The sequence below is a fragment of the Podarcis pityusensis genome (assembly GCF_964106645.2).
Source record: "Podarcis pityusensis genome assembly, chromosome: 2".
Lineage (NCBI taxonomy): Eukaryota > Metazoa > Chordata > Lepidosauria > Squamata > Lacertidae > Podarcis > Podarcis pityusensis.
In genome coordinates, this window is record NC_138029.1 from 62420903 (window position 1) to 62435173 (window position 14271).

The following is a 14271-nucleotide window of genomic DNA, read 5'->3' on the forward strand; positions in this document are numbered from 1 at the left end:
TCCTTTGTCCTTGGAAAATTATAATATGTAATTATTCAGGGCATTAGATTGCTGACAATTTCCCCACTGAAAAGTTAGGTGGGGATCTTTTTGTTCCATACCAGCATTCGTGGCCTGGAAGAGTTAAGACTAATAAGGGAACACTTCTGCAAGCTAGCTAAACAAAACCAACATCATGACTGCTTCTGGCACTTAATTCCTCAGCTGTTGCAAAGCCAGGATATTTTCCTGACACACCAACCATGTTTAGATTGGCTTGCACTTTGATAATGGGCACTGGGAATAGTGGTATGAAATCATGATAACGGCATCTTACTAAAATAGGATGAAATGGATCTCTCTGAAGCAACATCTTTAATTGGTTATAATTCTGTTATATTCTGTAATTCTGTTATAATTCTCTCGTTTCCCTGACTTTATTCCAAGCAAAATATTCTGACACAAAGAGAGTTGAGAGCTATTCACTTCCTTCGTGAACACGCTCTTTTTTTTTTTAAGCTAAAGGAAAGTGGAAATGTGTGTGACTTGATTTCCAAAAGGGGGGCAGGAACTTGGTACTAATGAAACTAAGAAAGATAGAACAGTTGGGTCTTGCAGCCATGATGCGCTAAACCTATCTGGTATTAATTAATTTGTTAATTGATTACCCTTGAACCCTACTGAGAGCAGAGCAGCTTGCATATGGTTTCAGGAGTGTTCCATGCAGGCACTGCTTGGTTGTCTTGCTTGGCTTAAGAGTGTAAGGTGAGCCCTGTTTCAGGCAAAGGCTCATCTAGTACAGCATCCTGTTCTCACAACAGCCGACTAGACACCTATGAGAAGCCCGCAAGTGGAGTTGGAGTGCAACAGCATGCGCCCCATTTGAGATTTGCAGTATCTGCTATTCAGAGGCCTCCTGTCTCCAAAAGTGGTGACAGAGCATAGCCAATGTGGCTAGTAGCTTCAACAGAAAAACAACAACCACCACCCTCCATTTTTATCATTGCCTGTTGTTTACTTCCTGTTCTTAGTAAGTTTGCATAGGACTGCAAACTAAAATTAAAACAGAAACAGTGAAAGTCACTAAGGAGTTAAGTCATCTGTTTTCGCTTGCAAAGAGGAACATCAAGTAATATAATGATTTCTGTGCAAATTGAAAATAGTCAAGAAAGGTAAGAATGGAAGCCTTATAACTAATACTGTTGTGAAAAGGAGGATTGGCATAATCAGCTGAATGTGATCCTTTCATTTTAAAAATGCTTGAAGAACCCCTTAGAAGATTATAAATGCTTATTTGCAAGCAATCAACTCAGATCTTGCTACCTAGTTCTCACTGAGGTGGTCTATATCACACCTGGACTATACCATGCCAGCCTGCAGGTCCCTTACATAGAAAACTACAGATCAGGAAGAAGTGTTCTAGCCTACCCTTCTGTCAGACATGCTAGCTTTCGACATACATTATTTTGTATGGAAAAGTATTTAAATTATGTAAGCTCCCACCTGCAATCTGAAATGGCATTGTCTAGAAACAGGCTTATTACCTCTTAGATGAGAAATACACTTTTGAAAACATGTTAGTTAAGAAAGCTACCACGAACACACATATGTACTGCCTGACGTGCATTTTTAAGAGGCCTAGGGAAATTGTTGCCTATTTCAATGTTGGCTAAGAACATTTTACCAGCTGAGTTACATAACTTCTTATGCAATGGAAATATTGAACAGACCATTAAAAATAATAGATATTTATAGTGGACATACAAGTCTCACACTTTAACGAAGTGCAAGAGCCTTTTTTATGCCTGCTTCCACTTAAAAATATTTCAGAGAGAGATGGAATCATAGGAAAACAAAGATCTCTTGGTGGTACAAAATGCCATGAAATTCCAATTTCTTCCTGTTACACAAGAGAGAGACAGGCAGTGCAATCTAGTTAACATACGGAACCCATCATCACTTTTAGGAAGCCAGAAAAAAAATCTTGCCAAAATGACACATTAGGCATAACAGCGATGAAATATTGCTACATGATGTTTTATTATATTTGAAAGTCTCTTGTTGTTTTTGGCATCCGTCTGTCTCGGGAGACAACGGAGGAGTGTGCCTTTGGGGGTGAAGTCAAACTATTGGAGAGTTACAGCGCCTGCTGTGGCTGTAGAGACTGATGTGGGAGAGACATGTTTTGTTGCAGCTGAGGCAGATGAAAACACCCACTTCTGCTGCTGCAGATGCACCAAGACTCCGAAATCATAAACCCACCAGTAAATATGTGAAAATGAAATATTAGTGCTAAAAAATGATACAATTTTTGTACTCCTTAATAAATAACTAAGCAAGTTTTTTTGTTAAATAAACAGATGATTAAAAATATAAGTTGTTCAATGGGCAGATATAAAACTGAGCAGAATATGCTGGATTCATTTTCTCCTCTCCTCCTTGGAGCACCAGTTTCCAGTTGGATGCAGATGACCATTTGCCAACCTGAAATTTACCACAGTCAGCATGAAGCCACTGAAGAGGTAGTGGGCATTTTATTTCCTACCAGATGCAGATGTGCAAGTGCCGGTAAATGGTTGTCCATATCCGCTATGGACCAAGGAGCCTTCAATAAGAAAAGAGGTTTGTGGTCACTAAGATCATCTGATGGGTCATGCTGCAATCTATTGAGATTCATTTTGAAGCAACTGGGGGGGGGGAGGGCTTTTCAGCTGGGACACACTCTCTATGCAATCTCCTCCATCATGAACTAAGGCAATGTAGGAAATGTAGTTTTCCCAAGGGTTACTAGCACCAGGTAGCAGCATCTTTCTCCCTGTTGCATGTTCTCGCTGACTGCCACTGGAGCTAGAGACTAGTCTTGTAAGTGGTGCAAGTAGAAATGGAATGGAATTTAGAAGTTGTGGGAAGAAGGAACTAGGAATATAGCGGAAGGTTGGGTCACTCAAGGAAGGACATTAAAACTGGCTTGAAAATGAGACTGAGCACTTGTCTAATCCAGGGGCCAGACCAGCACAGAGCGATGCCGGAAATCATGTCTGTGCATGTCTGCAGTGCCAGAAATTGCTTCTGCACATGCCCAGATGATGAAAATCGCGCCTGCGCAGAAGCGATTTTTGGCGTCTGGGCATGCGCAGAAGCGATTTCCAGAGCTGCGGAAGAGAGTTCCCGTGCCGTGCTGCGCTGGTTTAGCACAGTTTGCGGGGACATGCTGAGAGGGCGGCTCGGTTTGGGGGTGGCTCGTGGGCCGGTTAAGCAGCCTGTGGGGCCACTTCCGGCCCATGGGCCTTAGGTTGCCTACCCCTGGTCTAATCTTTTGGGAAGTAGCTTGATTTATTTCAAAGGCAATCCAACACAAGGAGAGTTGGGTGGTGTGAGAGTTCACGCATCACTAGATTTCCAACCTATGGCTTATCTAGCAGTAGGCAGTACAGTTATCACCTTCCCAATTATCTAACAACTGAAAGATAAGATTCCCCACACAAACTCAACTTTTAGGTAATGTGAATGGGTATGATGAAGATGCTACCCGCCCCACGCTTCCTCTGCAGCAGCCTAATAACATCATAAAATATGTATACATTCAGGCGTGTTGAGAATAATACAAATGAAAAACAGAGACTCCCTGCAAGGTCAAATCTGCCATCTTGTTACACAAGCAATTCAAATATAATTTTGTATGTTTCATTCTGTGATATTTGGCTTAGGCGTATACTGTAACCCTTTCTTCAATGCACTTCAGATTTTATTTTATAGGAGCCATAATTCAGTGGTTGTTAACACATATATTTTGTGCTACACTGCAACAGAAGAAGAAATCGCCAGGGAGAGGGAATTTTCATCACTGCATTATTATTTTTGTTCTTATTAGGCTCATTACTTCCATTTATTTGTTTTTGTCAAGAGTTGTGGTAAACTATCAGGCTTTTTATTAGACTAACTGCATAAGTGCTAATTGTTTTAAGGTGCAAAAAGAAGAAGCTTTGGTTTAGAATTCAGAAGCATTGTCTTGTTAATTTGCTCAATAAAGTGGTTGTTTAAATGTATAGATTCATTTTACAGTGAAAACACTAAAGTCATTAATTAATAGGTGTTCAGGTGGAAAGAAAAACAGACAAGGTATACACAAGGAGTTACTCTAAAGTGAACAAAAAGGCTTTGGAGCAGGCATCCCCAAACTCGGCCCTCCAGATGTTTTGGAAATACAATTCCCATCATCCCTGACCACTGGTCCTGTTAGCTAGGGATGGTGGGAGTTGTAGTCCCAAAACATCTGGAGGGCCAAGTTTGGGGATGCCTGCTTTGGAGGGTCAATTCAAACCTAGAAACAGCAGCGTGGAAACATGCCCACCATCCCTTGCATGGCACTGATGCACCACAGCTTGGGACATCTACCTGAGCCAAGGTTCACTGTTGGCTCCAGCATCAGGCCGATTGTGTCCAAACCTATGCAGTCCTCTGTATTATTATACAGTGGTACTTCGGGTTACAGACGCTTCAGGTTACAGATGCTTCAGGTTACAGACTCCGCTAACCCAGAAATAGTACCTCGGGTTACGAACTTTGCTTCAGGATGAGAACAGAAATCATGTGGTGGCGGCACGGCGGCAGTGAGAGGCCCCATTAGCTAAAGTGGAACCTCAGGTTAAGAAGAGTTTCAGGTTAAGAACGGACCTCCAAAACGAATTGAGTTTTTAACCTGAGGTACCACTGTACTAATTTTACAAAATTGTTCTTCCACAACTTGTTGTGACACTTCACAAAATTCTGGTATATGCTTCTGGTGCGTGTGTGACCCCCAAATTCCACACACTGCTCATTGTTTATCTTCAGAATTATGCACACAGTTAAAACAAAAAAAGTAAACTACTTTTGGATGAATCATATACTCCGGGTACCCGCGAGATGGCGGACGGATGGGGATCTGACAGCTCCAGCTGAGCGCTGTCAGATTCGGCTCCACAGAGGGTCGAGGGAAGTGTGAGAGTGACATGCACCCCCAAGAAAGCCCCAGGAAGAAACCTGGGGTTTCGAGAAGTCCTGCGACTGGCAACGGCAGTTCGGCAAGCTCCGGTGTCTGCCTCCGTGCTGGAAAGCACAGAGTGGGGGGTGGGGAGCTGAAAAAACCGGTCAGTGAGGCGACATCGCAACCCTGCAAAGCAAAGCTTCTGTGCCAGCCTTCTACAGCAGTTACTTCTCCAAAAAAATCCAAGCCAACAGCAAGGGTGAGGATTATTTAATTTTACTAATTCGGCAAAAATGGGAGTTTAAAAAGTCCACTCCCATCTATGGGCATTTTATTATGCAAGAAAGGCAGTTCAAATCCCTGCGATGGGGTGAGCTCCCGTTACTCAGTCCCAGCTCCTGCCAACGTAGCAGTTTGAAAGCACGCCAAAAAGTGCAAGTAGATAAATAGGTACTGCTCCGGCAGTAAGGTAAACGGTGTTTCCATGAGCTGCTCTGGTTTCACCAGAAGTGGCTTAGTCATGCTGGTCACATAACCCGGACACCTGTCTGTGGACAAACGTCGGCTCCCTCAGCCAATAAAGCAAGATGAGTGCCGCAACCCCAGAGTCGTTCGCAACTGGGCTTAACTGTCAGGGGTCCTTTACCTTTACTGGATAACAATGATTTCACACAGCTTTTCTTTAAAAAACCCCCCAAAATACCCAACCTGGATCTTTAAAGTTTTCTTTTAACAATGAACTTGACATAAACGTGAACTGAACCTGAGATGTGACTTGAACTTGTATCGGAATTTAAACCTAAGACGGATTATAAAATGCCACCACTCTCTAGTGCTCCCAGTTATTGAAGAACACAATAACATAGGAAGAGCCTGCTGGAAGGGCCAAAGGCCCATCTTGTCCAACACTCTGTTCTCACAGTGGCCAACCAGATGCACACGGGAAGCCCATTGGCAGGACCTGGGTGAAACAGCACACTCCTTTCCTAGGATTCCCACCTGTGTTTGATTACGTTTCCCATTGGGACCCCATCCACACTATACATTTAAAGCAGTATCATACCACCTCAAAGAGCTGCCTTCCTCCAAAGTATCCTGGGAAGTGTCATTCATTTAGGGTGCTTAGAGTTATTAGTCCCCTGTTGCTACAATTCCCCTGCTGCTACAATTCCCCGAGTTCCCTGGGAAGAGGGACTGATGGGTGAACTACAGTGGTACCACAGGTTACAGACGCTTCAGGTTACAGATGCTTCAGGTTACAGACTCCGCTAACCCAGAAATAGTACCTCGGGTTAAGAACTTTGCTTCAGGATGAGAACAGAAATTGCGCGGCGGCAGTGGGAGGCCCCATTAGCTAAAGTGGTACCTCAGGTTAAAAACGGTTTCAGTTTAAGAACGGACCTCTGGAACGAATTAAGTTCTTAACCCGAGGTACCACTGTATTCTAAGAACTGTAACTCAGTGAGAGGAATAGGGATCTCAGCAAAAACATTACACTTCCCAGTATTCTTTGGAAGAAGACATGGCTGCTTAAAGATATATGATATTACCTTAAATTTATAGTGCAGTTGGAGGCCTATGTTTTTGATTCCAAACATAATTTCTCAGAAGATCAGAAGAGATTATGGTCTTTTGCCATTTCCTTTCCTTCTTCTTATGACTACTCCTTCACTTCATACAGTAAGGTGCTATCTTACAATATCTTACCTTTCCAGGAGCGCACATGGTTCCATCCAGTGGAGGTCCTTTCTTTGTTTTGCAGAAATAAGGGTTATCGGGATGACTACACCATAGCTGTTTGCATGGATCAAAGGTACGGAACTAGAATGAAAGGATGCATGACCATAAGTTAACCTCTTGATTTTTACATACTAAGAATGCTCAGTTAGCAAAGGTTGTGTTGGCAAATGGAGTAGATTAGAGTAGACTAGCCTTATGAAGGCAGAAATGAAGGTTGCTAGATTCTGGTCAGCCAGAAGGGGACACAAAATGGTGTACACTGCTATGTAGGGTTTCAGAAGCTTTCAGAAGCCATAGTGGATCCAGAAGCACTCTAGTTCTACACACCAGAATATACAGAGAAGTTTGAGCACTATTTATGTCCCACCATCCCGCCTGCCACCCCAGAAGTCATAAATCTGCCAGTCATCATTAAATCAGCACTGTCAGCGTTCCATTTAAGTCAGCTCCCTGGTGCCCAACATCCTCCTCCAACAACACTGGATGGATACTGAATTAAATGAGTATTTATACATTTATTCATAAAATGTCTAAACTACCCTTCGTCCACACATTTCCAGGCTGGTGTACAATAATAATAGCAAGCCTACTTACTATAATAATAAAGCAACACAACATCTTTTAAAGAACAATTGAGAGAGGAAACAAAAAATAATGGCCATTAAGCAGAACAGAGGGCATAAAAACAAACTGGATGAAAAATGACCCTAATATAGGATTTTGCTCAGTACTATACTGAACTATGCAGCGCAGAGGATCCTACTATTAAGTACAGGTTTGGACTGTAGATCAGTGTAGGTGAATTTTGCAGTTCAACCACAGTAGACTGCCCACAAAGAAGAGCAGCAAAAGAATGAAGATTATCAGTGTTCAGGCACAAGAAAGAAGAGATATTCCGTTCAGAGCCAGGGGAACATAGCGTTCACAATACACATCACCACAGATGTGGTTTTCATTCCAGAAATCCTTACACATAAAAGAAAGAATAAATAGACCACACCAGCTGGAAGTTGTTTTGTGTTTTGCTTTGGTCCTCACTGTAGGAGACACACACACATCAGGGTCAGGGATTGGGGGTGGGCAGTAAATTTTTACCAGGTGTCCTAAAGACTACACCACCGAGGAGCTGATCTGGTTTTAACTAGGTCCAAACGTTCTGTTCATTATGTGTACATGGTAAAAGGAATGCATTGGTCAATGGTCATACAACCAACACAGGAAAGCAATCTGTTTTGTGCCATGCAAATTTGCAAATGTAAATAAACACAGTTCCTCAAAATGACCTTATGTGTGCAATAAGGCAGAAACAACGGGCAAGAAAGTGATGACAGCAAGAAGGGTCTTGTCTGAAGCTCTGCCTCTTCATCATCACGGTTTCACATTCTATACCCCAAGGCTAAGCAACTCAGACTGTTTCTGTATCATCAGTTGAGTATCCCCAAACCTCTATCTAGGGGATGAAAACGACTTAGGGAGAGGCTCATTTCTTTTACAGCAGATTCATTTTTGACATTTAAAAAGTGTTACCTGCTTTAAGCCTGCAGGGACAGAACTGGTTGGAGAGCTAAATGAATGTCTAAATAGTCAGTGCATCTAACAATGAGCAGGATCCCTCCTCATGTGGGTACAGTGCCTACACATGGAGGGAACCCTATAAGGCTGTCCCCCACCCCCTTGGTGAGCATGCAGGTTATGCAATAAAGGAAGTCAAACAATGGGAGGTGAATGCATGCAACATCCATATCCTCCATCCAGCCCCACCCCAACCCCACTAAGTCAACGAAATAGCTACGCTAAATACTTTACTGTATATACTAGTTGACCCATCCAGATCTGGCAACACATTGTATGTTACATAAAGCTAAGTCACAGTGCTCTTTGGAAAGTGATCAAGAGACACTTGGATACACTGATGACAGAGTAAATGCCAACATTGATGATTGAGCACCACCAAGTGGAGGGGCTTCTTTCTTGTGAGCCATCCACACGCATGGGTGCACCGGCTATAATATTTTTGATGGAGCCTGGATTTTGAGATGAACTAGGACTGCTGTTTGGACTGGGAAACTGTCCACAGAAATATTATTCGGCTGCAAAAAAAAAAAAAAAAAAAAAAGGTCTAGAGGAAGCAGAGCGTATGTCATGTACCATGTGCATGAGCATGCAAGTATCAGGAAAGAAGGTAAAAATGAGACTCACACAGGAGCAACTGGCCATTTTCTTATCATTTCAACAGGACATCCACAATGGGGGGTGGGGACAAAAGATGGAGGTATATTTTGGGTTGGAATCCCAAGCCGAAAGCAGATGCTATAGTGCTAAGTTAAGCCATCTTGGCAAACTGTTTTTTGAACTTGGAAATGCTGAACGGGTCATGGCAGGGACTGACATCTGCACCCCATAAGAAGAATCCCTGTGCATGCATGTAAGGCTGTATTTTCATAAATGAGAACAGAAGCCACTATACAAAGTAGGGTTTGGAACTCCATTTGGGGGCTTTGAAGAGGTGAAATGTGAAACTCCCTTTTTACCATATTCATTTGGTTTTCAAAACTTCCTAATAAAATTAGGGCATCATAATTTCTGGATTTTCAGTTTCCAAAAGCAGGGTGTTTACACGGCTTTCTGCAACACCTCAGAGCTTACGATTGCGCTTTCTTTCCTGTCAGTCAGACGCATGACCCTTCTTCCGAGGCTCCAGTTTAACGGCTCTTTAAAGCCATTTCAGGGACAGCTGCAAAAAGGCCCTGGACAAGGTACAGCAAAAGTTGGTTAAGTACTCACAGCTGTGCACATCATGTAGCCCAGACCAAAATCAAAGCGGCACTGCTCGTTCATGGAGTAGTGGATTCCTGGCAGCTGAGGCAGGGAAGGCCAGTCGTGATCAAATGGATCATCACGCAAACAATCGTAGGAGCTGAAACAGGCAAAAATTACAGGCACAGATGGGAATGTGAAACTTTTACAGTGTTTGAGGTTTCGGTTCAAATTTATTCCAAGCAAAATAAAGGGCAGGTTTTCTCAGAAATGAGTTCACAAAGCACAGTTAATACCTTAGGTTACACAGAACATGGAATTCACTATGCTAGATTTGCCTCTGAGACTGGTCAATGTTCTGTCCATTGTTATGCCCCTAAGTTGAAGGGTAGGTTTATATTCTAATTTATAGCCCTGAGAAACCATCTGAAAAGAATTTTTTTTTTGTTAAGTTCCTATAAGTGGGGATGAGACCATTTCTTTCTGTATAAAATTTTTTATTCTTCATGTTTTTATTGTTTGTTATTGGAGTCATCTGTTTAATAAATAAACAAACCAGTTAACTGATGCTGTTCCCCCTTTCTTTTAAATTCTATTACAATTATTGCTACTTCATTATGTTGTTTAACATTTTATATTTGGCTTTGTATTTGTTGTCTTATGCTGGTTAGGAATTTAAAAAAAAAAATCTTTTCTGCTAAGCCTGTAATAAATAATGTGTTTGAAAACAAAGTAGGGATAAGGACAAAAGCTTTAATTACATTTCCATTTGTGAAATTTGTGCCAGCACTGTGTCTTTTAAGGAAAAGTTTAGGAGGAAAGGGCAGTGCGATCATCCAAGAATATTGACTGCCAAGCTTCACAAATAAATGATTCTGTGCCTGAGCCAGGAGTACATACATATAAGAAGCCAGGGCTCTTTTTGGCCTTTTGCTTTCTTAAACACACTCAGGTCTGTTTCACTGTTACATTTTCACTTTCTACCTGAAACTATCTCTATAGGTTTCCTTTCCAGGCTGAGGGGGGCAACAGGATTTGCCAGAAGCCTTGCTAAGCCAGCAGAATGCCATATACGCAGCAGCCATGACAGGTATGCCAACAGGGTGGCTGAAATGGAGTCGATCTGTGGGTGAGATGGGGTGGTGTTGGAGAACAGCACACATATGAACCATATCCCATAACCCTTCATTCCACCATCCTACTGGTACTTTACACTAGCTCTAGACCTAACACAAAGGATTTCCTTCCCATTGACTTAAACCGGAGGAAACCATTTTTAAAAACAGTTGACCCTATGTTGATGATTGTTCCACCCACATCACCATGACAGAACAAAGGATATGGGGTAGATCAGCATATGTTCACAGCACAGCAGCACAGGAGGGAATAGGGCATGTGGCAGGAAGCTATGGAACTCTGGTGAAGGGAAACAGGGCAAGAGGACACTTTAGTACACAACAGCCTGGCCTCACAGCACACATGGGAACTTCAACACACCGCTAAGACTCCTCTGCCTAGAACCTCACCTTGGTACTCCAGACACACCAAATAGCTGAAGGTGTTCCTAGAATGGAATTGGTGTCATAAAGGACACTACTCCTCTTACCCTGCTCTCTGTCAATCACTGTCCAAGGTCCTGCTGGGGCAATTAGTTATCAAAGCCAAACGCGAGTGTCTTCCCTTTCCCAGATGCTGTTCAGTAAAGACTTTGGTATTGCTACAAGTGTTGTTTCTTGAGGATCCCTGTCCCACTCCCTAGTATGATCTGGCTTCAGCTGCCTGTAGGATAGATTTCTGAAGTGGGGTGGGGGCAATTCCCCCTACTATAAGGTATTTTTGTATGCTATTTTCTCAGATATATGCATCTTTATGTACACTTTACCCTTGTATATGCATTTTTGTATGCATTACTTGGTTGGAGAATTACATTGCAAATTCAGAAATATGCAAATTTTGAAAGATGGCTGGGTTTTTAGTTGTTGTACTGTTTTGGAATATTAATCATGTTCCTATTATTATTATTATATTTATTTTAAAAATGCCCTCCACAGTGTCACAAACAAAACTAGGAAATCAATTAGTGTTAATGGCACATCCACTGCAAAGTTTTGTTTTGCTCTTCAGTTCTGCTGGCTTCTAGAAGGAATGAAAATAAGGGAAGGAATATTATGGGATGTAGCTTACAGAGATTAAAAAGGAAGACTGAAGGAGAAAAATTTATTACAAGGTGACTTACAAAGCACAAAGTCAATAAAAATTCCTCAAAACAAGCAGATAACAATTCTAACCTTGACAAGGAGAATAAGCACATTTTAAAAAATCAAGCAATATAAGATAGTAGAAAAATTATAGTGTATTTTCTAAAAGCAAGTTTCCATAAATGACATTGCATATTTTCCAAATGGCCAATAAGAGACACACACTGACATGCATCAATCTTCTTCTATATAGGAGAAGGCCCTATTGAGTCTTTGAGGGTGGAACTACATATTGCATTAGCAAATGTGTTTCCAAACTTGTCCTGGGAATGTCCAAAGTCATCCCTCCTTCCTCACCACTGCCTCACACTTCCAGTTGATTTATTTCAAATACTAGTGAATAGAGAAAACAATAGATTAAAATAGTCTGGGAGGTCAGATGCAAGGAAGGAGTGCAGAGGAAGGATCTGCCTCCACTTCACTGATTTCTCCTGTACATGCTCACCTCTATAACTGCCTTAATGTTAGAGGGCAAACATTTATAGTTTCACCATAAGCAAGAGCATGGCCCTTTATGCACATCTTCATAAGAATGGAGGGAAGAGGGAGAGACACTCTCTAAGACTTGCAATCCCAGGTCATGAAGGGCTTCATAGCTCAAACTGCATCCTGACAAGGAACAGATGAATTGTTGGTGGCCAGGCCTCAGGTGAGTTTCTCCCTTCTTGACAGAGCAAGTATGTGGTTTGCAGGTACTCTTAGATCAAGCATTGCTCCTGAAATCTCTAGGAGTAACTGTAGCCAGAAGTGACTCTTCCTAGCTGTCTGCACCACCTCCTTGAGATAGTAACCTCCAATTTCAATTACTGTAATATAGGCCTGCTCTCAAAGGTGGTCCAGAATTTTCTGCAGCCCACTTGTTAACAGGGGTTGGGCTATAGGGAGCATGTGTTGGTGATTCTTCACTTTTGTTGTTAAGCCTGATTCAATGTATTGGTTATGACCTTTAAACTTCTAAATGTCCTAGGCTCAGCAAACCAATGGGAGCATCTCCTTCCATATGAACCTGTCAAGCTGTTTAGATTTGCCAATGAAACTTTGCTCCAAAATTCATTCTACATTGAATAATATCTACATTCTATGCCACCAGTTGATGCTTCAGAACTATCTTCAAGAGCAGTGTATTACAATAGGCAATCATCAAAGTTACAAACGCATGGTGGGTAATTATCTTTCAAAATATCCCCTCCATACCTTTGTTTCATCTTCAAAAGTCAGCACCATACGTTCATACTACTGGTGATAATCAAAGGATCATTTTGTTTCTGTTCTTTTTTATTAAAAAGAAGTAGTAGCTGGGGCATGTTCGCTTTATGTAATGAAATGTAGCTTTAAAAAAAGATACTGGCACTGTACAAAACTCACATTGATTCCTGTTTATTTTAATCTGTTCTTGCCAGAAGCCACTCCTTAAAATATCGCTGAAAGAAAACTGAGAAAAAGCTGGTGCTGAACTCTGAGAAAATACGTTTTTGTTTGTTTTTTGCATTGTTGCCCCATGTACAAAAATTTACAGCACATGCCTATCCAGGTCTACTCAGATGTGCATTCCATTGAGTCCAATGCAGCTTACTCTCAAGTCAAGTGGGGTTAAGACTGCAGCATTTATTTATTTTATAGCTCTTATACCCCTTCCCCGACGAAAAATAGTTCCCATATTCCTAGCAGGATTGTTTTCTTTTTTAAAAACCCAAGACTCGATTGAATGGTGGTCTATAAACACTGCACTTAGAATTTCACTCACAACCTCATAGGTTCCCACTTCATCAGTGTACTCACTGGAGGTATCGGGTCAACTCCTGCTGACTGCATCGAGACCAGTGGAAGCGGTGGAAGGCAGCCTGCACAAGAGGGGCCATTATGCTTCCCATCCGGACTTCATCCCCGCACCTGTTTCCTTGGCCATCATGTTCCATGCCTAAACTAGAGGAAAAGGTAGCACAACAAAGCCTGTTAAAGAAGTCTTACTCCTTATCGTTTTAATAGAATGGTGGAGTTGGAAAGAAACTTGGAACCAGGATCTGCAATAAAGGATACGACTACCAGCATCCCTGGCAAGCCTGTAAATGGAGACAAAGCTCAGGAGCAGCAGCAGGAAGCAAGCAAGGAGCAGCTGCCATGAATCTGGCCTCCAGGCACTTCTGTGTACTGGGATGGTGAGCAAGGTAGCAGCATCACCTGGCCAGCTTCCTGGCTGCCTTCCTCTAGCCATGCTCCAGATTTTCCATGTCTATCTTAAAACATGGCACGCATAACAAGACACAATATTCCAGATGCAACCTCACTAGTACAGAATACAGTGGAAGTATTTCAGTTTTATTTTATTACATTTACATCCTGCCCTTCTTCTATCATGGCACGGGTCCCACACTGTCACACATCCAGAGACTGACCAGACCCAGACCTGCTCATCATATTCCTGCAGACTATACTGTAGCATGCATATACCTGGGGCCCACACCCTTCTGATAATGCAGCCTATGATTAAATTAGCTTTTGAGCAGCCCCACTGTTATGCTGGCTCATGTCCAACTTCTGAAGTCTGTCCTTAATTACTCTTCCCATCATGTT

At 42.1% G+C, this 14271-nt stretch overlaps 1 protein-coding gene across 2 annotated transcripts in view; it reads right to left on the reverse strand.

The window, feature by feature from the left end:
* Positions 1 to 14271, reverse strand: part of ADAMTS2 (ADAM metallopeptidase with thrombospondin type 1 motif 2) — a 220837-nt gene that overhangs the window by 40429 nt on the left and 166137 nt on the right. For both annotated transcript variants that reach the window (XM_080991360.1, XM_080991361.1), the window contains exons 8-10: positions 13480 to 13623; positions 9470 to 9602; positions 6653 to 6766 (exon numbers count right to left, since the gene is read on the reverse strand). In XM_080991360.1, the coding sequence (XP_080847486.1) occupies positions 6653 to 6766; positions 9470 to 9602; positions 13480 to 13623 (391 nt within the window). The remainder of the gene's footprint in view (positions 1 to 6652; positions 6767 to 9469; positions 9603 to 13479; positions 13624 to 14271) is intronic.